This window comes from Pinus tabuliformis, chromosome 2_1 (assembly GCF_031772625.1).
Source record: "Pinus tabuliformis cultivar Carrire ecotype Pingquan chromosome 2_1, CPIR1, whole genome shotgun sequence".
Taxonomy (NCBI): Eukaryota; Viridiplantae; Streptophyta; class Pinopsida; order Pinales; family Pinaceae; genus Pinus; species Pinus tabuliformis.
In genome coordinates this window covers 368,269,771-368,294,838 of record NC_142299.1, presented here as the reverse complement: position 1 = coordinate 368,294,838, position 25,068 = coordinate 368,269,771, and the positions used below count along the sequence as shown (strand labels likewise).

General features: G+C 41.4%; 2 protein-coding genes across 4 annotated transcripts in view; both read left to right on the top strand.

Annotated features, from left to right (window-relative positions):
* Positions 1–25,068, top strand: part of LOC149200392 (uncharacterized) — a 422,176-nt gene that overhangs the window by 207,972 nt on the left and 189,136 nt on the right. The window lies entirely within an intron of this gene.
* Positions 19,107–20,104, top strand: LOC149200393 (kinesin-like protein KIN-14U). 3 transcript variants are annotated; one of them, XR_016253354.1, is made up of 2 exons: positions 19,107–19,239; positions 19,483–20,104. XR_016253354.1 is itself a non-coding variant. In XM_089399567.1 (2 exons), the coding sequence occupies exons 1-2, from the start codon at positions 19,109–19,111 to the stop codon at positions 19,789–19,791; spliced, it is 390 nt and encodes a 129-aa protein (XP_089255693.1). In that variant the 5' UTR covers positions 19,107–19,108; the 3' UTR covers positions 19,792–20,104. The 3 variants fall into 3 exon arrangements, 1 of the variants encoding a protein (XP_089255693.1); XR_016253353.1 differs by having other exon boundaries at positions 19,107–19,395; positions 19,533–20,104; XM_089399567.1 differs by having other exon boundaries at positions 19,533–20,104.

Here is a 25,068-nt window from a genome sequence, read left to right as displayed (position 1 = left end):
TGGATCAGCGGGAATTCTGGTGGGTGAAGTGAGGTAAAACTCACTCAGATTTTCCGTCAGTTTTTTTTTCGTAAATGATTGCTAGATGAGCATCCTAGATTTGTATTCAGATAGTTCTCCTGCATAATAATAAACCCTCAGAACTACTACATTAGCTTTCCCGCATTGGGTTTTCCGGGGACTGTTGTGTCCAAAAATAAGTGTGTCCTATGTATCTTGTTCTTTGCTCTGTTTTCTGTTTCATGAGATCAAATATTTAATTAAATGTAGGTTGCAGAAGTAATTTGCTTCAGCATTTAGAAGAATAACTTGGTTAATGTATGTTAAAAATCAAGTAGGTGAAGTAGATTCATAATTGCTGCAGTAGGGATTCCTAAAGTCTAGGAATTTTCACATTGTACCAGAGCATTGATTTTGAAACATGAAGAGCAGATCCAGTGCTAAGTTGTGAGGCCGAAAGCTGCACTTGGCAGCAATTCGAATCCCCTTGAGGGGATTGTGTAGTCCTTGCCGGGAAGAAGAGTTGAAGAAATCTCTCTGAGTGAGACGTTAGAGAGGTACGATTTCCAGTTCGTGAGTTTGCAGAGGCAGAGGGAGTAACGTAGAGCCTTAACGCAGTGCTTGAAGGGCGCAGTTTTTAATGACGCAGAAATCCGTTGGAAAAGAACGAAGACACATAAAAGGGGAATTTTCTCCTCATCGAACTTTCTGCCAGAAAGTTCGAATTTCTCACCTGCTGAGCAACTGAGCAATGGTAAGCAGTGGCTAGAGGAGTCAGTTCAACAATTGGGTGATATGGCATCGCATGGGCCCAAAGATCAGGACAGGTTGGAAGGTGCTTCCAACTATGTCATATGGAAGACTAGAATCTTAGCTGTTCTAGAGGAATATGATCTTGAGGCTTACGTCAATAGTGTTGTAGCTGTTCCTGCTAACAAAGATCAAAAGAAGAAATACAAGGCCGAGCAGGGGATGGCAAAGAGGCTCATTCTCGATGGAGTTCGAGATCATGTGGTCTCACACTTGTAGGGCAAGGATACAACCAGAGAGATGTGGAAGCCTTGTCTTTTCTGTATGAAGGCTCTTCCGAACAGCAGAAGATGTATTTGGAGTAGAAGTTGCAGTGGATTTTGATGCAGAAAGGAGAAGGGGTGAACCTCTATCTTTAACGACTTCAGGACACTAGAGACCAACTTGTTGTTGTGGGGTCCACTCCTCAACCAACTGCGATGGTGAGGATAGCCCTGAATGGAGTCTCGGATGAATGGCAAGTTTTCATCCAAAGCATCTTGGCAGAGAAAAACTACCTTCATGGGAGGAGATCTGGGCGACTCTTCAACAGGAGGAGTTAAGGAGGGACCTAGTGAAGGTCAAACTCAGTGGCAGCAGTGGGATTGGCCGAAAGACAAAGGAGGAGGAGGAGCATTACAACTATAGCATCAAAGGGACAGTAGAAGCCGAAGCGAAAGAAGGACATTTCGAAGGTGAAATGTTTCAGTTGTGGCAAGATGGGCCACTATGCATCCCAGTGTCCTTTGAAGAAAAATGACAAGGTTGAGAAACATGATCCTAAGGCTGCTTCAACAAAGATTTACGAGGATGAGTTTGCCATGAGTGCCCACGCATCTCCAGGAGGGAGATGGGGCAATATTGAGCTGTAGTTGGGAGGACTACATGTGGGTAGGATCCTTGAGGAGTCCACCTCTTGGATCAATTCCTTGCTATGGGAGCCCAAGATTCAGCAGTAGCGAGATGGACTTAGTGTTAGATGTTGCAGTGGAGTGTTTGGAGAACAAATGCAGTAGCTGGAGACCAAAGACTGATCAACATAGAGCAAGGTTGGCAGCAGTGCAGTTGGCACAATACAGGAGTCAGCAACAGCGCAAAAGATTCAGATGGTCAGAATCAGCAATAGTCAGATTCCAACATTCATTGTATTATGTTGAACACAGTTAAGTTCAACTAATTTTGGATGTTTTTCAGTTGCTTCTGTCAACAACTGAGTTGCAGTACAGGTGCAGTGTTAGCAATGGTAGTGCTAGCAACATAGCAGATGAGCGTTTGAGAGGGAGTTGTAGTACAAATGCAGTAGTGATAGTGTCATGGGCAGCAGTACAGTAGCAACAACAATACAGTGTTGGTAGCAGCGACAATGCAGAAAGGAGGTGCTTCAGAAACAGAGCAGCATGCAGGTGGACATTGTTGCTAGAGCAGTTTCCTCACTAAGAGGGAGTGTTAGTTTTTGGTAGCATCAAAAGTGCTCTAGCTTTGAAAATTTGTGGAGAGGCTAAGGCACATGAGTTCTAAAGTACCCAGGAATCGTTTGGTGAAATTCCACCCGGATTGTATTTTACTAAAATAATTAATATCTTTAATGGAGTTCCTAAGTCTAAACTTAGGGAAATTAAAATATTAATGGGTATTAATCAAAATATGGGTGAGAATGATCTAGAAGGCAGATCATGTCATGTTTTAATCTTACCCGTTGATTAGAGACTTAATCTCGGCCGTTGAAGACTCAACCGGAAAAATATAAAATGAAGGCTTGGGGTTCATTTGGAAACACACACATAGAGATTGAGAAAATCGATTTTCTGAGGTGAGAAGTTCTCAGGAGGAAAATCAATTGGGGAGATCTTGCAGCTGAGGGGTAGTGAGAATTCGGAAGGAATTTCCGGAGAATACTGACAGAGAGGCAGAGAGAGCTTGCAGGGAGGCAACGCAGTTGCCAGGAGAGCTGATGCAAAAAAGCTATCTGTCACGTAGAATCGAGAACCACCAGAACAACTGAAACTGCTGGGAACTGTCGGAACTGCTAGAACTGCTGTGAGAGCTGATGCAGAGGCAACACAGTAGCCGGGAGAGTTGACGCAGAAACGCTGCCTATCACGTAGAATCCAGAACTACCGGAACAGTCGAAACTGCCGGGAACTGCCAGAATTGCCGGGAACAACTGGAACTATTGGGATCAGCCAGAACAGTTGGGATAGCTGACATAGAGGGCAGACGAGGTGACACAGGGCTGACGCAGAAATAACCGGGGTTAGCTAGTCTTGTGTTGAATCAGCCAGAATTCTGCCGGGTGAAGTGAGGTAAAACTCACTCAAATTTTCCTCTAATATTTTCTCTGTAAAGGATTTCTAGATGAGCATCTTAGATTTGTATTCAAATGTTTGTCTTGCATAATAATAAACCCTTAGAACTGCTGCACTGGTTTTCCTGCATTGGGTTTTTCTAGGGATTATCGTGTCCAAAAATAAGTGTCCTATGTATCTTGTTCTTTGCTCTGTTTTCTGTTTCATGAGATCAAATATTTAATTAAGTGTAGGCTGCAGAAGTAATTTGCTTCAATATTTAGAAGAATAACTTGGTTAATGTATGTTAAAAATCAAGTGGGTGAAGTAGATTCAAAATTGTTGTAGGAGCGGTTCCTAGAGTCTAGGAATTTTCACACTTTCCAGTCAGCTGAAGGCAGAACGACTTCATCAGAGACCAGTCTGAGGGTAGACATCCAGCAAGTTGCACAGACCAACGCAGAGGGTGAGAGGGCCGTAGTTCTGAAGGCAAGTCGTGCCGGGAGTTTGCCTGTGTTGTGAGGAAAATTCCTCACTAGATTTTTGCCAGTGTTTTTCTTTGCATGATTGCCAGTTTTCAACATCTAGTTGTACTCAAATTTTCTCACTACTGCATAATAATAAAACCCTCAACTGCTGCACTAGTTTTCCCAAGTTGGGTTTTTTTGAGGACTTTTGTCCAAAAATAAGTTATTTTATGTGTGTGCTAGCATTTTTTCAGTGTTTATTTTTCCGCAGTTTTATTTGTGTAGATTGCAGTGTGATTTATTCAGTATTTTCCGCTTACAACAAATAAATTGTTAAATTAAATTAACAATTAGGAGAATAATTTTCTAGTCGCTGCGATAGGATTCCAGTTTGGAATTTTCAAAAATATCTCTATAATTATTTTTTGACTCAAAATTAATTAATTTTCTGGCTTAGAATTTTTATTTATTTTAGCCAAAAAAATTAATTAATTGACAATAGATGGGATTAATATTTTTTTCACCCTCAAATATTTTAGCCATGGTGTCTAAGTACGAGGGACCATGCACTAAAATATTTTTTACATTAGATATTAGAAATAATTCAACCCTCAAAGGGGGGACACATGTTTAGACTCAGACCCTCATGACATTACCCAATTTTGCGAGACAATATGATCTAGTATAGACCAAGTGGTTTGTAACATTTAGCCAAATGTGCTTAAATTATTCCCAAACACACTTTTACAAAGACTCGATATAAGACTAGGACTCACCTAAGACCTTGTCAAGAGATTCCACCCTAGCTTTGGGGTTTAAGCTGGAAGAAAAATTCTGTTGATTATTCGTGTTTAGAAACACACATATTTCGCTGAGGTTAAAAAACTTCTTAGGATGAAATCTTTGACAAAATCAAAGGCTTACCTAGCTGTTGTTACATAATTAAATGGTCATACTAGCTTCATGTACAATAGAATTTGTAGAAATTGGGTTTACAATGATAAAATTGTGCTGGTCGATGACTTTGAACTTTGAAAAAATTTCTCCTCGTCTTTTGCATCCTGCTTCCTTGGATTGTTGACAAAGTGTGGTCAACAGACCAAAAAATCAATTTGCCTTGAGAAATTATTTGTTTTGGCCCAACAAATGTTTGAGGGGTTTTTCTTTCTTGGAAATGAGTCCTAATTTAATCTTTTTGGGAAAAGTCAATCTTCTCCAAAAATTCATTTTTCCACTTGGAGAGATTTTATTTTCTCTCATTTTAATTTTTTGACTAATTTCCAGCTAATTATTTAGCCATTTTTTGCCGGAAAAATGAAAATAAAAATAATTTGAGGGGATAGACATGATTTCAACTCTCAAAAATTTGTCTAAATAGAGAGTTGAGCTGTAGAGGTTCCAATTATGAGTACTTATATCCCTCTCAACTTCTATAGACATTACATTCTACTTTTTACATCAAAATAGTTATTAAAATCTCGACTAGTGGGAAATTTTAATAATTAAAATTAGACACTTAGACTTAACCAAATTTTGCAAGATTTTTAGACATGTTCTAGCATGATAATTTATATCGACTCTATACACTAGGATGCACCTAGGACATGACCATCAAGCCCCACCCTAGCTTTGGGGTATGCTTGGTAGGAAAGCTCCGCTAATTATTTGATGTTTAGGAAAAACACAAATAATTAGTTGAGGTTAAAAAACTCGCTAGACTGAAACTCTTTGCTGAAAATTCGTAAGTTTACCTAGGAGTATTACATGGCTTCATAGATGTACTTGAATCATTTTTATATATGGCCCACAGGGCTGCAAAATTTGGATTTACAAGTTTGACAAACTGCTGAATAAACATGATAATTTCTGGATGTCACTGTTCGAGCATGATGGAATGCTTTGAAAAAATGTATGCTGCTATAGGATAGTTGACACTTAGTGGTCAACAAGGGACAACCACTTTTGATTGGGTGATCGATCCGCCATTAATTCTCCTCCAAAATCAATAGGCTGAACCTGTAACAGACTCATAATAATTGCATGTAATCCATTACATTGGCTGGAGCAATTCTCTTAATATATCAGTCCATCCTTGTAGTAGTTCGAAAGGCTGTAGCAACCTTGTATGGAAATCAGTTATAGATTGCCAAGAAGGTCGAGTCATTTCATAGGTGCTGAAGTAAATCTCCAAGCATTGTGCCATTAATAGATCAAACAATTACTGAGCTTCTTATCTACTGGATCATGTATCAGGTTCTGCAATAAATCTGAATTGTAAAAAGTTCAGATTTGTCTCAGACTTCTAGATGGTGTTATTTCACTTATGTTGTTTATGAAATGTTTGACAAAAAGCCTGCGTTATTTGCTGAAGGTGTTTTCCAGACTTTGCATGACAACTGTTTGATGAAATGTGTTAAAGAGATAGTTAAACATTTATGAAAAATTCTGTGTAAATTTTGCTTGGAATATTGCATGAACAATTTCTCAAGTTTCAGGGATCAATATCTGAAATCTATGAAGACAACCATCGAGATGTAATCGACATCCTTGTGCAAGAAGATCTCATAAGGCCTTTCGTAGGTTCTTAAAAGGGGTCAGACAATGAAGATTACCATAAACAGAGGGAAGATAATGCTCAGATAAAGGACTCTGATGCAATGCTACATAAAATTGAGACATGTTCCCTCCTTTTCATGGATATTGGGCTTTGTGATATATCTTGTGAATCCCTTGAAAAGGATGATCCCATAAGTTCGCTAAAGAATGATATCAGTGATTTAATCTATATAGAAGAGGAAAAGTGGGATATAAGTGGCTGTAATTTTGTCAAAGAGCTGATTTATGAAACAAATGATGAATCTATGAATGAATTTTGGGATGCAGATTGGAGAATTGACTACGAAGCCCCCCTATGGTGGCAAGTGAGAAGAGAGAGTCACATAATCTGGAAATGATGAAAAGCATGCCATTGAAAATCAACATGAGGCATCCCTACTTGCATCAAATCATGGATGCTATCCTAATGAATGAAAGGACCTCTCCTACATGTTTCATAATGATGATTTTCAGCCTACCAAAGAAGATGTCACTGATGCCCAAGAGGAGCTTGATGCCCATCTAGATGAGTCTGTTGGAAGCTGTGACATAGCAAGAGTTGGAGAGTATCCTCAACCCCTTAATTTCCTTGAAAATGGGTTTTTCTTCATGTTTGACCAAGACAACCCTAGATGTAACATTGAGGATAGTGATGAAGAAAAGGAGGCATGTGTTGTTGTTCCTTATGATGAAGATAACCATTGGCTTGATTTGAAGGAAAAACCTATTACCCCATTTGAAGACAAAGGACTGTGGTTATTCTCGAAATATGAATCTATCCTACCTTGCACCTTATATAATGATCGGAAAGATATGATTGTTGATATATTTGAGCCATCCTTAGATCTTCCTGTTGTCATCCCTTAGTCATGTTCAGGTCACATAAATTTTGAGCATGATGAGCCAACATTGATTGACCCTTTTGAACTTGATTTTGCTGACAAGAAGCCGGGTTTTTGAGATCTTTCCCTCCCACCACCTTTTCCCCATGCCACTTGTAGCATGTCCCTACGGACATCAATGGGAGTTGTATGCCTAAGAGAGCTATTGGGCAAGAATTCTTGAAATTGATCGTTGATTTCTCCATATTTAAGGCTTAAGCTACAAGAAAGACTTAGCAAGTGTATGGAAAATTTGGACTCTCCCTCTTCATCCTCTGTCCCTTCTTGTGGTAGCCATGCTGATCCATGTTTCATGTATTTTCTCACCTTCCACCCTTGTCATCCAACATGTGATTATTATGATGACTATGGTGCTTCCTTGCTTTATCTCATAACATGTGAGTATTATGATGACTAAGGTGCTTCCTTGCTTTATCTCATAACATGTGAGTATTATGATGACTAAGGTGCTTCCTTGCTTTATCTCATAACTAGTCAAGAGTTCAAAGCTCTTGTTGAGAACTAGACAAGAAAGAAGATCACGGTTTTGAGATCAGAAAACGGGGGTGAGTATACCTCCAATGAGTTCAAGGATATCCACAAGGACGCATGAATCAAGGGTGAGCTAATACTTCCATGCAACTCGCAACAAAGTGGTGTGGTTGAGCAAAAGACTCAATCCATCATAGGGGCTGCTAAGGCCATGATCTGTGACTAGGACTTGCCAATGTTTCTTTTGGCAGAGGTGTGCAACACAAAAGACTTCATCCAAAATAGGTGTCCTCACACGATCTTGGGGGATAAGACACTAGAGGTATTCATTGGTGTATGAGCATAGGTAAGTCATTTTCAAATATTTGGTTGTCCAATTTATAGCAATGTATCAATAGAAAAGAGGACCAAGTTAGAGCTCTCTAGCAGGAAGGGTTTATTTGTGGGTTAAAGTGAGATTTCAAAATCCTACTAGATTTGGGGTGGGTTACAATGAGACTCAAAAGCCTATAGTGTCTATATTCTAGAGTAGAGGACAATAATAGTAAGAAGGAATGTAAACTTCAGGAAGAATTTGCATCTAGGAAGTCACATGAGCCTATTCTAGTGACATAGGATGAAGAGTAGGAACCTCTAAAGGTTGAGTTAGGGGCACCAAAGCCATCAATAGTTTCTAGTTTAGGATGACAACCTTCATGTGAGGAGGAGGAGACATTAGCCTTTTCTAGTTTTGTCAGGAGACCTTGATGGTTCACGTAGACATTGAAGGATGCTCAAGAGTATGTTGGGCTCCTGGGAGCACATTTAGGGAGTACAGGTATTTGAAGAAGTTTTCTACTTACCTGGCATTGATGAGCACCATCAATGATTCCAAGCCTACGAGTTTTAAGGAGGCAATAGACAATTAGGTATGGTAGGATGCTATGGTGGAATACACCTCCATCATGAAGAATGATGTTTGGGATATAGTGCCAACACAGGAGGGGAAACCAATTTTGAGTTCCAAGTGGCTATGCAAGATCAAGCATGATAGAGATGGAAACATTGAAAAGTTCAAAGAAAAATTTGTAGCAAGATGGTTCTCTTAGAAAGAGGACTACAAATCTATGGCCACAACCATGATCACCAATTTGAATAAGGTGGTAGCTTCAACTTCAAAGTTGGTGGATCCCATGTTGTACAAGAAAGTAATAGCTTCATTGATGTATTTGGTCAATACCAGCTCAAATGCATGTTTTGTAGTGAACACCTTGAGTTTGTTCATGGTGATGTTGAGGCAAGATCATTGGGTAGCAACAAAACATGTGCCTAGGTATTTGAGGGGTACAATAGAGTATGGTCTGAGATATATTGGAGATGATGAGGTAAAGTTGTAGGGATATACAGACCCAAACTGGGTAGGCTAAGTAATAGACAGGAAGAGCACCTTAGCATGTTGCTTTAGTTTGGGATCAACGATGATATCCTAGTTTAGTAGGAAGCAAAATTTTGTGGCATTTAGCTCAACAAAGGCAGAGTATATGGTAACTAGTACAATGAGTTGTGTCGCCATTTGGCTTCATAGTTTGCTTGCAGGTTTATTTGATTAGGAGTTGTATTCCATAATGATTTATTGTGATAATCAGAGTTGTATCAAACTCTCTGAGAATCCAATGTTTCAAGATCAGTCCAAGCACATAGATATCATATATCACTTCATACGATACAAGATTAAGAATTGAGCAATGAAGTTATGGAATGTACCTATTGATCAACAAGTTGCTGATATTCATGCCAAGCCATTAGCAAAACAGAAGTTTGAAGCATTCAAGGACAAAATTGGATTAGTGTAGAATTTCTTGGGAGCAGTGAAGCTCTAGTATGTATCTATCGATCAATAGGTTGTTGTTGAAATGTCTAAGTCTATCCGTTAGAAATTTAATTTGTATTCTTCTGGTTTATTTCTTCTACTTGTTAAATTCGAACAAGTTATTTAAAACATATAAATAACGAAATAAACACAATATAGTCTCAACATCTACAGATTATCAGCTGAAAGAAAACAAACACACAAGTGACACCGTTATTTTGGACAAATGTCCCCTGAAAAACCCAATGCGGGAAAATCCGTGCAGCTATTCTGACGGTTTATTATTATGTAGTATTTCCTTGAGTACAAATGGGTGCCTAACTAGCGCACCCGATAGAGAAAAATACATGCCAGCAATACCTTTATATTCGGAAACAAATATTCAGAAAACCTATCCCACGAAACCCTCTCCGGCAACTTTGAAGCTCAGCGCTGGTTCTTCTGGCCTCTGCGTCAGCCTCTTGCTGATCTGCGTCATCCCCAGGACCCTTTGCGTCAGCCCTCTGAGGCACTGCGTAACCTCTGGGACCCTCTGCGTCACTCCAACAACCTCTGCGTGGATGACACAGTTACTCTGGGCTCTACGCTATCTCTGCTGGGCTCTGCGTGGCCTGAACTGGTTGTTGCTCTCGCTCTCTCTACTTCTGTGCTGGTCTCTTAGTACTGTCTCCTTCTCTCTGTCCAATACTCACTGCCCCTCACTGCTGATCACTGATTCACTTTTGCTTAGCAACCCCGCTCTAGCAAAATGAATGACTGATCACTCTGGTGTATCTCCAATTGACCCTCAAGCCTCCTCTTATACCTTTTCTGTTGAGTCTTCAACGGCCGAGATTACATCTCTAATCAATGGCTAAGATTAGATTTGGCTTGAATCATGTCATTTAGAACCTTCTAATCTAGTTTTATATTAATACCCATTAATATTTTTATTTTCCTAAGTTTAGACTTCGGAACCCATTAAAAATATTAATTATTTTAATATCTCCTTCACTGGGCAGAATTTCCCCAAACCATTTCTGGGTCTTGGAGATCTCATGTGCTTTAGCCTCTCCACCTTTTTTCATGGCTAGAGCACATCCGATACTACCCCAAATCGACACTCCCTCTTAGCGAGGACTGTGCTCTAGTAATACTCCACACTGAGCATCACCCTGATTATATGACACTAGTGCCCGTGTTGATGCTAGAGCTCCCCATCCAACATCCTCTACACTGCTGCATCTTGTACTGCTGCCCATGGTTCTGCCACTGCCACTGCTACATCTGTACGACAACTCCCTCTGGATCCGTGCTGCTGTTGGTCCTTTCTCCCAACACTGCGTCTGCACTGCAGTTCTCTCTCATCATGCTGCATCGTGCTACTACACTACAACTCAGTTACTAAGAAGTAAGTAACTAATACACCCAACTTCTGACATCCCTGTCAAGCTAGAAACACTCGATGCTAAAGCTCCCTCTGCCTCTAACAAGTGTTCCCTCTATTGACCTTTGCGCTGCTGCAACAACTCCCTGCATCTCGCACTGTTGCACACCTCTTTGTGCCATCCTGCACTGGTGCAACACTCCCGTGCCTCTCGCACTGTTGCAGCCTGCTAACCTCGAGCTCCCCAGGGACTCCTGCACTGTAGCACTCTTCTACAGCTTCATCTGCATCCGTCTCTACCTACATCGGCCAGTCTTGCTACTCCTCTTCAGGTCTCCCATAGCAAGGTATAATCCAAGAGGTTGGGTACCTCAAGGATCCTACCCCTCATCGCCTCTAGTCCTCCTGACTACAGTGCGGTGTCTAACAAGTGTTCCCTCTATTGACCTTTGCGCTGCTGCAACAACTCCCTGCATCTCGCACTGTTGCACACCTCTTTGTGCCATCCTGCACTGGTGCAACACTCCCGTGCCTCTCGCACTGTTGCAGCCTGCTAACCTCGAGCTCCCCAGGGACTCCTGCACTGTAGCACTCTTCTACCGCTTCATCTGCATCCGTCTCTACCTACATCGGCCAGTCTTGCTACTCCTCTTCAGGTCTCCCATAGCAAGGTATAATCCAAGAGGTTGGGTACCTCAAGGATCCTACCCCTCATCGCCTCTAGTCCTCCTGACTACAGTGCGGTGTCTCCCACTTCTTCTCAAGTGGCACATGAACACTCATGGCACAATCGTCATCCTCCTCGACTTCTTTCTCCGCCCTCGCTGGCGCTGCCTTCGAGTCAAAAGCCTCTCCCTTGCTCTTCTTCCTCGGACACTGGTTCGCATAGTGACCTAGTTCCCCACAATGGAAGCACTTGACCTTGGAGAGGTCCTTCTTCTTCCTCTTCTCCTGCTTTCTTGCAAATTCCAGAACTGCATCCTCTTCCTCTTCCTTCTTGATCCTAACTCTTTTGTTGCTACTTCCTGTCTTGGTCAGTCGTCTGATCTCTTCTTGAAGAAGAGCTGCCCATAGTTCTTCCCAATCTGGAAGACTCGCCTTGCCCAGTATGCTTTGGACAAATGTCTCCCACTCCTCAGAGACTGCGTTAAGTGCGGTCCTCACCATTAACTCCTGCTCCGAGGTGGCCCCTATGGAAGTCAGTTGGTCACAGATCTCCTTCAATCGACCGAGGAAGACATCTATCTGCTCTCCCTTCTGCATCTGGTATGACCTTAGCTGATTCTCCATGAGCATTTTCCTATGCACGAAAGTAAGCTGGTATAATGTCTTCAAAGTGTCCCACATCTCCTTTGTCTTTTCCTTCTCAGTAATATGTTGGACCACATGATCCTTGACCCCAGCAACGATGATGCACTTTGCCTTAGCCATTGCCTCCTCGTACTGTTCATTAGCTACCGGGTCACCTGGGATAGCCATTACTCTCAAGGTGAAGCCCTTGATACGATGTCTGTCTAGAATGGACAAGATCCTGGCCTTCCAGACCACAAAGTTGGATGCTCTGTCCAGCCTGTCCTGATCTCTCAGCCCATTCACGGCCATCTCTCTGCTCTTCTCTGTCGACTCCTTTGAGTCTCTCTACTTCCTGCCTGGAAGTTCTCGGTTCGACTCCTGCTGAGTCTCTCTACTTCCCGTCTGGAAGTTCTCGGTTCGACTCCTTTGAGTCTCTCTACTTCCTGTTTGGAAGTTCTCTTCTAGACTCCCTCTGAGTCCCGATTTCCCTCTTGGAAATCCTTTTACCAACCGTCAAGTTACCCCTCTCCGATCGTCTGTGCACCTGCAACATTGATCTGGATCACTTGGCTAGAAATCCGCCTCGACAACAACTACCTCTACCTTGGTTTTGCCCTGTTAGGTATTGTTCTGACCACAATACCCCACCAGCTTCGCTCTCGCAAACTGGCCTCAGCTTCCTTTGCCCCAACAATTGAAGGATTGAGCCCCTTGGCTTTGTGCAATCCCAACACTAGCAAAACAACTCCCTCAGCCAACTGTGTCAGCCCTCCTGGCCTCTGCGTGAGTTTTTTTTGCCCTCCTCAACCTCTGCGCTGGCCTCTTTCAAGCCCGGACTAATGACACAGTCCCTCTGCGTCAACCCTTCCTCTGTCGCTTTCTGCAAGGATCAACTTTGTCACTCGGGACAACTGAATCTACTGCAAATGCTCTGCTCATCTAATGCTTTCAACACTCCTGTGATCTGCAACCATGCTCTGATACAATATTGAAGTTTCTAAGTCTATTTGTTAGAAATTTAATCTGTATTCTTCTGGTTTATTTCTTCTACTTGTTAAATCCAAACAAGTTATTTAAAACATATAAATAACGAAATAAACACAATATAGTCTCAATGTTTACAGATCATCAGCTGAAAGAAAACAAACACACAAGTGACACCATTATTTTTGGACAAATGCCCTCGGAAAAACCCAATGCGAGAAAACCGGTCCAACTATTCTGAGGGTTTATTATTATGCAATATTTCCTTGAGTACAATTGGGTGCCTAACTGGCTCGCTTGACAGAGAAAAATACACAGCAACGATACCTCTATATTCGTGTTGAATTTTCTAAGTCTATTCGTTAGAAAATTAATCTGTGTTTTGCTGGTTTATTTCTTGTACTTGTAAATTTTGAACAAGTTATTTAACACATTTAAATACCGAAATAAACACAATATAGTCACAACATCTATAGATCATCAGCTGAAAGGAAAAAACACACAAGTGACACCGTTATTTTTGGACAATGTCCCCGGAGAAAACCAATGCAGGAAAACCGATGCAATTATTTTGAGGGTTTATTATTATGCAATATTTCTTTGAGTACAACTGGGTGCCTAACTTGCTCACATGACAGAGAAAAATACACAGCATCAATACCTCTATATTCGGAAAAAGGTATTCAGAAAACCTGTTTCCACGGAACCCTCTCTGGCACACCTGAAGCTCAGCACTGGCCATTATGGCCTCTGCGTCAGCCTCCTACTGACCTGCGTCAACCTCGGGATCCTCTGCGTCAGCCCTCTGAGGCACTGCGTAGCCTCTGGGACCCTTTGCATTACTCAAGCAGCCTCTGCATGGATGACACAGTCCCTCTGGCCTCTGCGTTGTCTCTGCTGGGTTCTGCGTGGCCTGAACTGGCTGCTGCTTTCGCTCTCCCTGCTTCTGCATTGGTCTCTCAGTACTGTCTCTGCCTCTCTGTCCAATACTCGCTGTTGATCATTGATTCACTTTTGCTTAGCAACCCCGTTCTAGAAAAATGAATCACTGATCACTCTGGTGTGTTCTCCAACTGACCCTCCAGCCTCCTCTTATACTTTTCTCGTTGGTACTTCAACGACCGAGATTAAATCTCTAATCAACGGCTAAGATTATATTTGGCTTGATCCATAACTTTTGGAACCTTCTAACCCAATTTTATGTTAATACCCATTAATATTTTATTTTTCCTAAATTTAGACTTAGGAACTCCATTAAAAATATTAATTATTTTAATATCTCCCAAACCGAGTTGAATATGTCCAAACCATTTCTGGGTCTTGGAGATCTCATGTGCTTTAGCCTCTCCACCAATTTTCATTGCTGGAGCACATTCGATGCTACCCCAAATCAATACTCCCTCTTAGTGAGGACTGTGCTCTAGTACTGCTCCTTAATGAGCATCACTCTGATCATTCGGCACCGGTAACCGTGTTGATGCTAGGCTTGCTCGCCCAACATCCTCCGCACTGCTGCATCCTGTACTACTGCCACTGCAACATCCGTACGACAACTCCCTTTGCATCCGTGCTATTGCTGGTCCATACTCCCAACACTGCATCTGCACTGCAACCCCCTCTCATCATGCTATATCGTGCTATTGCTAACCGCTACTGCACTGCAACTCAGTTACTGAGAAGAAAGTAACTGATCCACCCAACATCTGACATCGTTGTCGAGCTAGAAACACTCCCGATGCTGAAGTTCCCTTTGCCACTAACAAGTGCTCCCTCTACTCGCCTCTATGCTGCTGCAACAACTCCCTGCATCTTGCACCATTGCAAACCTCTCTGTGCCATCCTACACTGTTGCAACACTCCCTTGCCTCTCATACTATTGCAGCCTGCTCGCCTTGCGTTGCCCGGGGACTCCTACACTGTAGCACTCTCTACTGCTTCATCCGCATCCGTTTCTACTAACATTCGCTAGTCCTGCTACTTCTCTTCGGGGCTCTCGTAGCAAGGTATAATCCAAGAGGTTGGGTACCTCAAGGATCCTGCCCCTCATCGCCTGTAGTCCTCCTGACTACAACTTGATGTCTCCCCACTTCTTCTCAAGTGGCACATGAGCACTCATTGGATAATTGTCATCCTCCTCAACTTCTTTCTCCGCCTTCACTGGCGCTGCCTTAGAGTCGGAAGCCTCTCCGTTACTCTTCTTCGTCGGACACTGCTTTGCATAGTGACCCAATGCCCCACAATGGAAGCACTAGCCAGAACCGCATCCTTTTCCTCTTCCTTCTTGATCCTGACCCCTTTGCTGCTACTCCCCATCTTGGTCAGCTGTCTGGTCTCTTCTTAACGAAGAGACGCCCACAGTTCTTACCAATTCAGAAGACTCGCCCTGCCGAGTATGCTCTGGACAAATGTCTCCCAATCCTTGGAGACCGCGTTAAGTGTGGTGCTTACCATCAACTCTTGATCCGGCGTGGCCCCTATGGAAGTCGGTCATGAATCTCCTTCAATCGACCGAGGAAGACATCTATCTGCTCTCCCTTTTGCATCTGTTATGACCTTAGTTGATTCTCCATGAGCATTTTCCTTTGCATGGAAGTATGCTGATACAATGTGTTCAAAGTGTTCGACATCTCCTTTGCCGTTTCCTTCTCGGCAAGATGTGGGACCACATGATCCTTGACCCCATCAAGGATGATACACTTTGCCTTAGCCATTGCCTCCTTGTACCTTTCATTAGCTAATCTTCTGTCGACTCCTCTGAGTCTCTCTACTTCCTGCCTAGAAGTTCTCGGTTCGAATCCTGCTGAGTCTCTCTACTTCCTGTCTGGAAGTTCTCGGTTTGATTCCTTCAAGTCTCTCTACTTCCCGTCTAGAAGTTCTTGGTTCAACTCCTCCGAGTCTCTCTACTTCCCGTTTGGAAATTCTCGGTTCGTCTCCTTCGAGTCTCTCTTCTTCTCGTCTAGAAGTTCTCTTCTAGACTGCCTATGAGTCCCGATTTCGCTCTTGGAAATCCTTTTGCCAACCGTCAAGTTGCCCCTCACCGATCATCTGTGCAACTGCAACATTGATCCAGATTCCTTGGCTAGAAATCCACCTCGGCAACAACTCCCTCTACCTTGGTTTTTCCCTATTAGGTACTGTTCTGGCCACAGTACCCCACCAGCTTTGCTCCCACAAACTGCCCACAACTTCCTTCGCCCCAGTAATTGAAGGATTGAGCCTCTTGGCTTTGCACAATCCCGACACTGGCAAAACAACTCCCTCAGCCAACTGTGTTAGCCCTCCTGGCCTTTTTGTGGCTCTACGTGAGGCTGTTTCTACCCTCAACCTCTGCTCTGGCCTCTCTCAAGTCCTTATTGATGATGCAATCCTTCTGCGTCAACCCTTCCTCTGTCGCTTCTGCAAGGATCAACTTTTTGTCACTCGGGACAGTTGATTTTGCTGCAAATGCTTTGCTTAGCTGATGCCTTAAGCTTTCCTGCGATCTGTGACCATGCTCTGATACCATGTTGAATTTTCTAATTCTATCCGTTAGAAAATTAATCTGTATTCTGTTGGTTTATTTCTTGTACTTGTAAATTCTGAACAATTTATTTAAAACATTTAAATACCGAAATAAACACAATACAGTCACAACATCTGCAAATCATCAGCTGAAAGAAAACAAACACACAAGTGACACCGTTATTTTTGGACAAATGTCCCTGGAAAAACCAAATGCCGGAAAATCAATGTAGCTATTCTGAGGGTTTATTATTATGCAGTATTTCCATGAGTACAACTAGGTGCCTAACCGGCTCACCTGACAGAGAAAATACATGGCAACAATACCTCTATATTTGGAAACAGGTATTCAGAAAACCTGTTCCACGAAACCCTATCCGGCACAACTGAAGCTTAGCGCTGGCCCTTCTAGCCTTTGCGTTAGCCCCAAGGCTCTCTGTGTCAGCCCTCTGAGGCATTGCGCAGCCTCTAGGACCCTCTGCGTTAGCCCTTTGAGGCACTGCGCAGCCTCTAGGACCCTCTGCGTCACTCCAACAACCTCTGCATGGATGACGCAGTCCCTTTGGCCTCTGCGTTGTCTTTGTTGGGCTTTGCATGGACTGAATTGGATACTGCTCTCACTATCCCTGCTTCTGCACTGGTCTCTCAATACTGTCTCTGCCTCTCTGTCTGGTACTCACTGCCCCTCGCTGCTGATCACTGACTCACTTTTGCTTAGCGACCCCGTTCTAGCAAAATGAATGACTAATCACTCTGGTGTGTTCTGCAACTTACCCTTAAGCCTCTTCTTATACTTTTCTCGTTGGTCCTTCAACGGCTAAGACTAAATCTCTAAGCAACGGCTAAGATTAGATTTGGCTTGATCCATGACTTTCCGAACCTTTTAACCCAGTTTTATATTAATACCCATTCATATTTTATTTTTCCTAAGTTTAGACTTAGGAACTCCATTAAAAATATTGATTATTTTAATATCTCCCAAACCGAGTACAATTCGTCCAAACCATTTATGGGTCTTGTAGATCTCATGTGCTTTAGCCTCTCCACCAATTTTCATGGCTAGAGCACATTCGATGCTACCCTAAATCAACAATTCAGAAACAGGTATTTAGAAAACCTATCTCACGAAACCCTCTCCAACGACTTTGAAGCTCAGCGCTGGCTCTTATGGCCTCTGTGCCAGCCTCCTATTGACTTGCGTCAGCTCCAAGATCCTCTGCGTCAGCCCTCTGAGGCACTGCGCAGCCTCTGGGACCCTCTGCATTACTCCAGCAGCCTCTGGGTGGATGACGCAGTCCCTCTGGCCTCTGTGCTGTCTCTGCTGGGCTCTACGTGGCCTGAACTAGCTGCTGCTCTCGCTCTATTTGCTTCTGTGCTGGTCTCTTAGTACTGTGTCTGCCTCTCTGTCCAGTACTCACTACCCCTTGCTGTTGATCACTGATTCACTTTTGCTTAGCGACCTTGCTCTAGCAAAATGAATGACTGATCACTGTAGTGTATCTCCAACTGACCCTCAAGCCTCCTCTTATACTTTTTTTGTTGAGTCTTCAACGGCCGAGATTACATCTCTAATCAACGACTAAGATTAGATTTGACTTGATCCATGTAATTTGGAACCTTCTAACCCAGTTTTATATTAATAGCCATTAATATTTTTATTTTCCTAAGTTTAGACTTATGAATCCATTAAAAATATTAATTATTTTAATATCTCCTTCACCGTGCAGAATTTCCCCAAACCATTTTTGGGTCTTGGAGATCTCACGTGCTTTAGCTTCTCCACCAATTTTCATGGCTAGAGCACATCCGATGCTACCCCAAATCAACAGTTGTATATATTCTAACAAATCCCTTAGCTGTCCCCTTGCTAAGATCTAGTGTTATCTGAACCAGTGTTTTACAACCAGGACCAGGACTCCGACCAGGCCGAGGATCGACTCCGACTCCGACCAGGATTCGGTAATGACTCGGCCTAGTCGATTTCAATGACTCGGTCGTTGTAAAAAATACATTAAATATTTATTTTTTTTTATAAAAAAACATAATTTTAAATATTTTAAACATAATTTTAAAGATTTTCATTCTTGTTTCCAAATACATAGCATTATAATATAGATGGAAGACAACATATGATCAAACTTTTTAACTTGACTAGGGGGGTTTATACCGGAGGGTCTTATGTATTTACACTTTGGTTCGAACACTTTTAATTCAGGTTCTAGATTATAGTATACACATTTTAACCTTGAAAACTAAACATATATAGATATGTGTTTCTATTTAATTCTTCTGTGTTAAAATGCTCTTCATATTTACAAATTTTGCTTGTTTTTACCAGGTCTTCCATGTTTCTAAATGGATTTATTAATATGTTTGCGGTGCTGCAATAGTAATTCTGGATTGTGGTAGTAATTACATAATGCCATTTTATATTCTGCATAAGGAAAATTTTGGTTATTTAAGTGTTGGGATTGATTTGCCTCTCAAATCAAGATTTTGAAATGTGCTTCTATTCTCTCACAGAGCTTGATTTAAAGATTTGAATAGATTGAAGAACTTTCTAATATTGGTATAGCCTTTTAATTCAAATGGATGTACCAAGTGGTATGGAGATTAAAAATCTGATTGAAGCTGTAGCGATGGATTTCAAACAAGCATTTCTATGGTACCTTATTGGCAGATGGACAAGATCTACTGTGTGGACCAATGTCAATGAGGCTTCAAGCAGGTCACATAGGTGAGAGTTGCACTGTGGCAGTGGGGTTTACTAAATTTTGTGCTCTGTTTTTTCCTGATTGAGGTCCTCAGCAAAATCTTAAAGAATGAAAAACCTCAAGTCCAGTGGATTCATGACATCCTTTTGTCTCTGTAAGCAAGAAGATATGTATTACAGGTAGACATCTAGATACAACACTAAAGGTTAGATGTGTTAATACACCTTTCAGCATAATTTTGCTTACTGGGAAATTTGGTTTTTCAGAAAATGCATATTAGAAAGCTTTTCCTGAAGAAAGCTGTTCCTCTTTTCAGCTTGATCAGGATTGTCACTAGGGGTTTGAGAGTTGATGAGACATACGCCATAACAGGTAAGTTGTGGATGGTTAATTTAGGTGGAAGCGAACAAATTCTTAAGACACAGGCTAGTGGCCAAACTATGGAAGAAGCAAAAGCTATAAACTTGTCACTTTCTGCCTTTGGAGATGTTATCAGTATATTACAGGGAAAACAGCCTCACATATCTTACAGGTACTTGGACTTTTGGATTCGAAAGTATGAAGAGGATCTTTGATCTACTTGCAGATCTGAAAAAAATTAGTCATACCTGACATAATGAAAACATCAGAGAGATAAACAGCAAGATTCTGAAAAGAATATCACCATTCTATTACGAGGGAGAGGTTACCTTTTATAAGCAAGGCGCCTTCTTATTAACTTGATTACAAATAGTTTTGCAATGGTTCATGGCATACTTTATGCATTGTGTACTTCATAATAAAATTACAGACATCCAAACAGATTAATTTCACACCACAAATCCAAAAAAAAGTGAATAAAATTTATTTTTTACGCTGCCCAGCCGTTTTCCAATGACTAGGCCTGGTCAATACGTACTCGGCCTGGTTGACCGAGTCAACTATGACTCGTCCTGGTCATTGGATGACTAGGTCGAGTCATAGTTGACTCGGCCAACCTAGCCGGTTACTTGGCCTGGTCGTAATTTTTTTTATCGGCTCGGTTTGGCCAGGCCGTTTCCGAGTCAACTCGGCCTGGTTGTAAAACAATGATCTGAACTGCCAACAACTAACTGTGGCCCTTGGAAAAAAGGTTTATTATGCGCAACTTGTTGACTCGTGGAGCCTTGCTTCACCAATAAGCATTGCACTTCTTGTAGTTTAAGGAAAAGTGCACCAAGTGATCTTCCTTACAAAGCTTGCAAGGAAGTTTGACCTTCTCCCTTCCCTTGTTAGCCTTGCCAATATCAATATTGACCTTGTTTGCGTTATTTCCCCCCTCCCCCCCCACCTCTTTCTTATTTCCCTCATTCTTCTTCTTTCTGTTGGATTGTTGATTTATGCTGGAATTAGAAAATCATACATGTACAACAAAAGTTTGTGTGGGGGCAACAATCGTCATCTGATTCTGACTGGAGGTTGGGTGATGTAAAGGTATTTGCTGTTGTTAACTTGTAATGAGATTCGTGGTAGCGTTATTGATTGAAGCAACAACACTAGAAGTGTGTGGTCCTAGCTTTGGTTTTGTAGGAGAAATATTTGATCGTGATACCTTTGGAAAGATCTCATAGAGAACCCTAGATTGTGAATAAATCAAATCTAGTTTTTGTTCCCTAAATATAGCTTGCTCTTCAGTATATGCTCCTGAAAGAAATACATTCTTTGAAATGTAATGCAATAAAGACTTTAGGAACCAATTAGGGAGAAATCAATCAAGAATTTCAGCCTTGATCATCTGCTTTACTCTTTACCATTCTTGGATGTGGTTGGATATCTGGGTAGTATTATCCTACTTGAGGTTTGGCAAGATTTCAATGCCACTATCATCATGAATGGGTAATTAAAATTAGTTCAGAAAGATGGTTGCCAAATCATTAAAATTCATGAACGAGCCTCCCTTCAACTCAATATACCACTTCATGGCAACCTCAGTAATAATGAGTTGAACTTGATGCAATCATCTATTAGGGAATTTGAGGAATACTAAAGGTGACAAGTTGTGATGTGATCAACGAGTCTTCACTAGATTTCCCTTCAAACATGGGAATGTCCGAGGGAATCTTGGTGGGTACCAAAGGCTAGTTTGGATAAGCTTTAAAAGATCTAACAAATTAAGAGTTGCCAGAAAACGTAGATCCAAATGAGACATTAATTTCCAACTTCAAGAGGGAGGATCCCCCAGCTGACTAGAACACAAAAAAGAAAAGCTTGGATTGTTACTGGAACTAGGTTGCCAGGTATTGTTTGTAAAGAAGCCCGTGTTCATGTTAGAACCTTGAGTACACTAGCCGTGAGGAGGGAAACCTCCGCCCATTGGATTTCCAGAAGCTTGGGAGGGGTTGCCACTTGCTAACATTGCATATTGAGGGAAGTTCACTTGCATGGATTCTAAGAATTTTAAAAGGGCATGGATCCAATTGACATCTCAGAAGAGGGGAAAACATTACTTCATTATTGACCAAATAATGAGAAAGGGATTTTGCCATTTAGTCAACTGGAGGGTGGAAAGGTTCCACCCATTTGACCCCCAAATTCTTCAAAAGGATTTGCCCATACTGAAGAACTCCAAAATGGGAAGGCCCCATTCCCTATTGAGTGATTTGAAGGAGGAACATTTCCTCTCCCAAATTGGAAAGCTTGATGGGAGTTGAATAACTCCCAATGTTAGAAATAGAGCTCATAAAGACGGTTGAAGAAGTCGATGAAACAGTTGGAAATATGACTGACAGAATCCCAAAAGAAAAATAATCACAACATGCGAAGCCATAAGTTGACTACCTAGAGTGGGGTTAGTCCAACAACTAGGGATTGTATTGGTCGTTTGAGTGGTAGGGATATGTGTTAGTTTTTGTATAATGTGGTGGCTTAGATAGGTATTCTACTCTCTAAGGTGTTAGAAAGGCTAAGGAACACGAGATATCCAATACCTAGAAATGGTTTCATGAGATATGGCTCTGAAACACCTTAATTAAATCAATTAGCCAATAAATTAAAAAATTCCTAAGTTTAACTTAGGAAATTGGTTAATTAATTAAGGATATTTGAGATGGCTCTAGAGACTTCTATTGATGAAGTCTAATTGATCTTAGCCGTTGATAGAGATTTAATCTGGGTTGGAGAGAGACAGTTGAGAGACCAAGGCAGTGCTAATTTCATAGTGCATAGTGGTTTAGCGAGGGAAGAATTCGAGCCAGAGGGAGAGCATAAGAGAGAGGAGCAGCACAAGAAAATTTAGGAGGAGGATTCCTAAGAATTTTCTAGCATTTCTCCAGTGCCGGAGAGGCAGCAGAGAGGAGGCCATATTATCTACAAGAAGGTTGCAAAGGCCAGTGCGAGCAGCCAGAAATCCCTGTGTGAGTTGTTGGAAGAGCCACAGATCAACTGCAAGAGGCTAGATCTAGTTTTGGAAAACAGTGAGTGGTTTCCAGTGACAGAGGGAGGTATAATGACTCATTTGGAGCCAGTTAGTAGGCAATGCAAATTTTTCCAGTTCCAACAGTGTGAGGTTGCCAGTGTGGGCTTTGAGCAAGCCAATGGAGGTCAAATTATTTGCAGACAGAGATAGTTATCTCTAGATTATTTTTGGCAAGATAATTGTTAGAGGATTTCCAGTTGGGCATCCATTAATGTACTCTGGAATTTGCTGCATAATAATAAAATAAACCCTCATTTGCTGCACTGGTTTTCCCTTCAGGGTTTTCCTGGAAAGATTTAGTCCAAAATGGCTGTGTCAGAATTTTATTGTGTATGTATTTATTTCTCAGTTTCTATTATTTTCAGCAGCATCAAATTTTGGTGAAGATTGCAATTGTGAGTTTATCAATATTTGTTGTAATAACAAATAAACTGCAATCAATAGGAGATAAATTTCTAGTTAATTGCAATCGTGGATTTTTCACATGGTATCAGAGTAGTGAAGATCAAATTCAAGGCTATAGGCGAAAGGAAGAAGTTCGTGCAGATTTAGAGGGAGATCTGAAGAACCAACTTCCAAATTTGTGCAAGGCAACCTAGGGTGCGAATTGTAGCGAGACAAGGAATTTGATTTTCATGGAAAAATGCATATTACCTCAGATTTGTAGCAGTAGTCAATACGATTGCCAGGAAAAGACTCTAGAGAGCAGAGCCAATAATTCACAACACAAATTTGATGCCTTTGATTTATCATCGAGACTGGAGAATGAATTCGCTTCGATAGATTGTCTCTTTAGCTCAACTTCACATAGTATTTGGTATATAGATAGTGGAGCGTCAGCGCATATGACAGGAGTTAGAGAATATTTCTCTAGCTATAAGGATGAGAAAATGGACTTCCAGATACAGATGGGTAATAATAGTAAATGCACTCTAGTTGGAATAGGCACCATCGAGATTTGGAGGGAGTCTAGGGCAACTACTAGTGTTACAGATGAACTGCATATGTTGGGTCTTGGTATGAACCTCATTTCAGTGTTAGAGCTACAAGATAAGGGATACGATGTATATTTTGTAGAGAAGAAGGTGTTTATTAGACATCAGAACTGAAAGAAGTTGAGGCAAATTGGAGTTCATAGCAACAAATTGTATAAGTTGCAACTTGACTCTCCAAAGGCACTAGTTAGTAGTAACAACAGTGATAGCAGTAGCAGTGGTAGAGACCTAAATGAGCTATGGCATAGGAGATTGGAACATTTGCACCATGGAGCACTTAAGATGCTTAGGGAGAGAGTAACATGTGCTCTAGAATTGAGCATGGAACACAATGATGTGTGGAGAGGATGCATACTTGGGAAATATGCTAAGGCGACATTCCGAAGAAGTTACAGTAGCTCCGACGGCGTGTTGCAGCTTATACACTCAGAGATTTGTGGCCCTATGTACACTAGATCTCTCCAAGGGTACTAGTACTTCGCCACCTTCCTTAATGACTATTCCAGGAAGACCTGGATATATTTCTTGAAGACCAAGGATGACGTCTTCATTTGCTTCCAAGAGTTTAAGGCTCTGGAGGAGAACGCGACAGGGACAAAGATCAAGGTACTTTGTTAGATAACGGAGGAGAGTACACAAATAGTTACTGTTAGTAGTTACCCACTGTTGACCACTACGTGTCAACGACCCATAGCAGTACAGCTCCTTTTTTCGCAAAAGGGATTGCGCTTGATCACTGTGTCCGTGCTGTCCAACTTTCATCATCAACCTGATTGTCATGTTATAATGTAAACCCATTCTGCATGTATATAATGTAAATAATCACAACAGATTTGCGTCGTGTATGTAATTGCATAAGTAAACCTATTTTTCTGGTGACGATCTACATTCCGGGAGGTTTTTTGTCTCACCAATCCATTTTCGGATGGTCGACAGAGTTTTCCTTCATTTTTACCGCAAAGCAAGAATAAATTGTCACTGGGATCTTAGGCGAGTCCTACTGTTATAGATCGAGTCTATGTAAAAGTGATTTGGGAATAATCCTAACTATTTGGTTAGGTTATTTTATTACAAATTGCTTAGTCTGCTAGATTATGTTTGTGTCACACAAATAGGTAGTCTGTGAGGGCCTATTTCAAATGGCTTTTCCCCCTTACGATGTAAAAGATATGAAAATAATGATGTAAAGTATCTTGAGGGTTGGAAAAATAATTTATCTCCTCATAGGTTAATTAATTAAATTTTCTGGCCAAAAATTAATTAAAATCCTAAGCCAGAAATTTAAATATTTATAGGTCCTAGGTAAATTTAAATTTTCCAAAGGAAAAATTCGTGGGTCCTTAAAATTCAAATTTTAAAAGGTCCCAGGACTAAGGTGAATTAATTATTTTGCTAAATTTTAAGCCTTTGATCACTGGGGTTTA

Coding starts and splice junctions, on each gene's coding strand:
- LOC149200393 (XM_089399567.1), top strand. CDS start 19,109: ATGGAGATTAAAAATCTGATTGAAGCTGTAGCGATGGATTTCAAACAA. Junction 19,240..19,532: donor GCTTCAAGCAGGTCACATAG/GTGAGAGTTGCA, acceptor TCCTCTTTTCAG/CTTGATCAGGATTGTCACTA.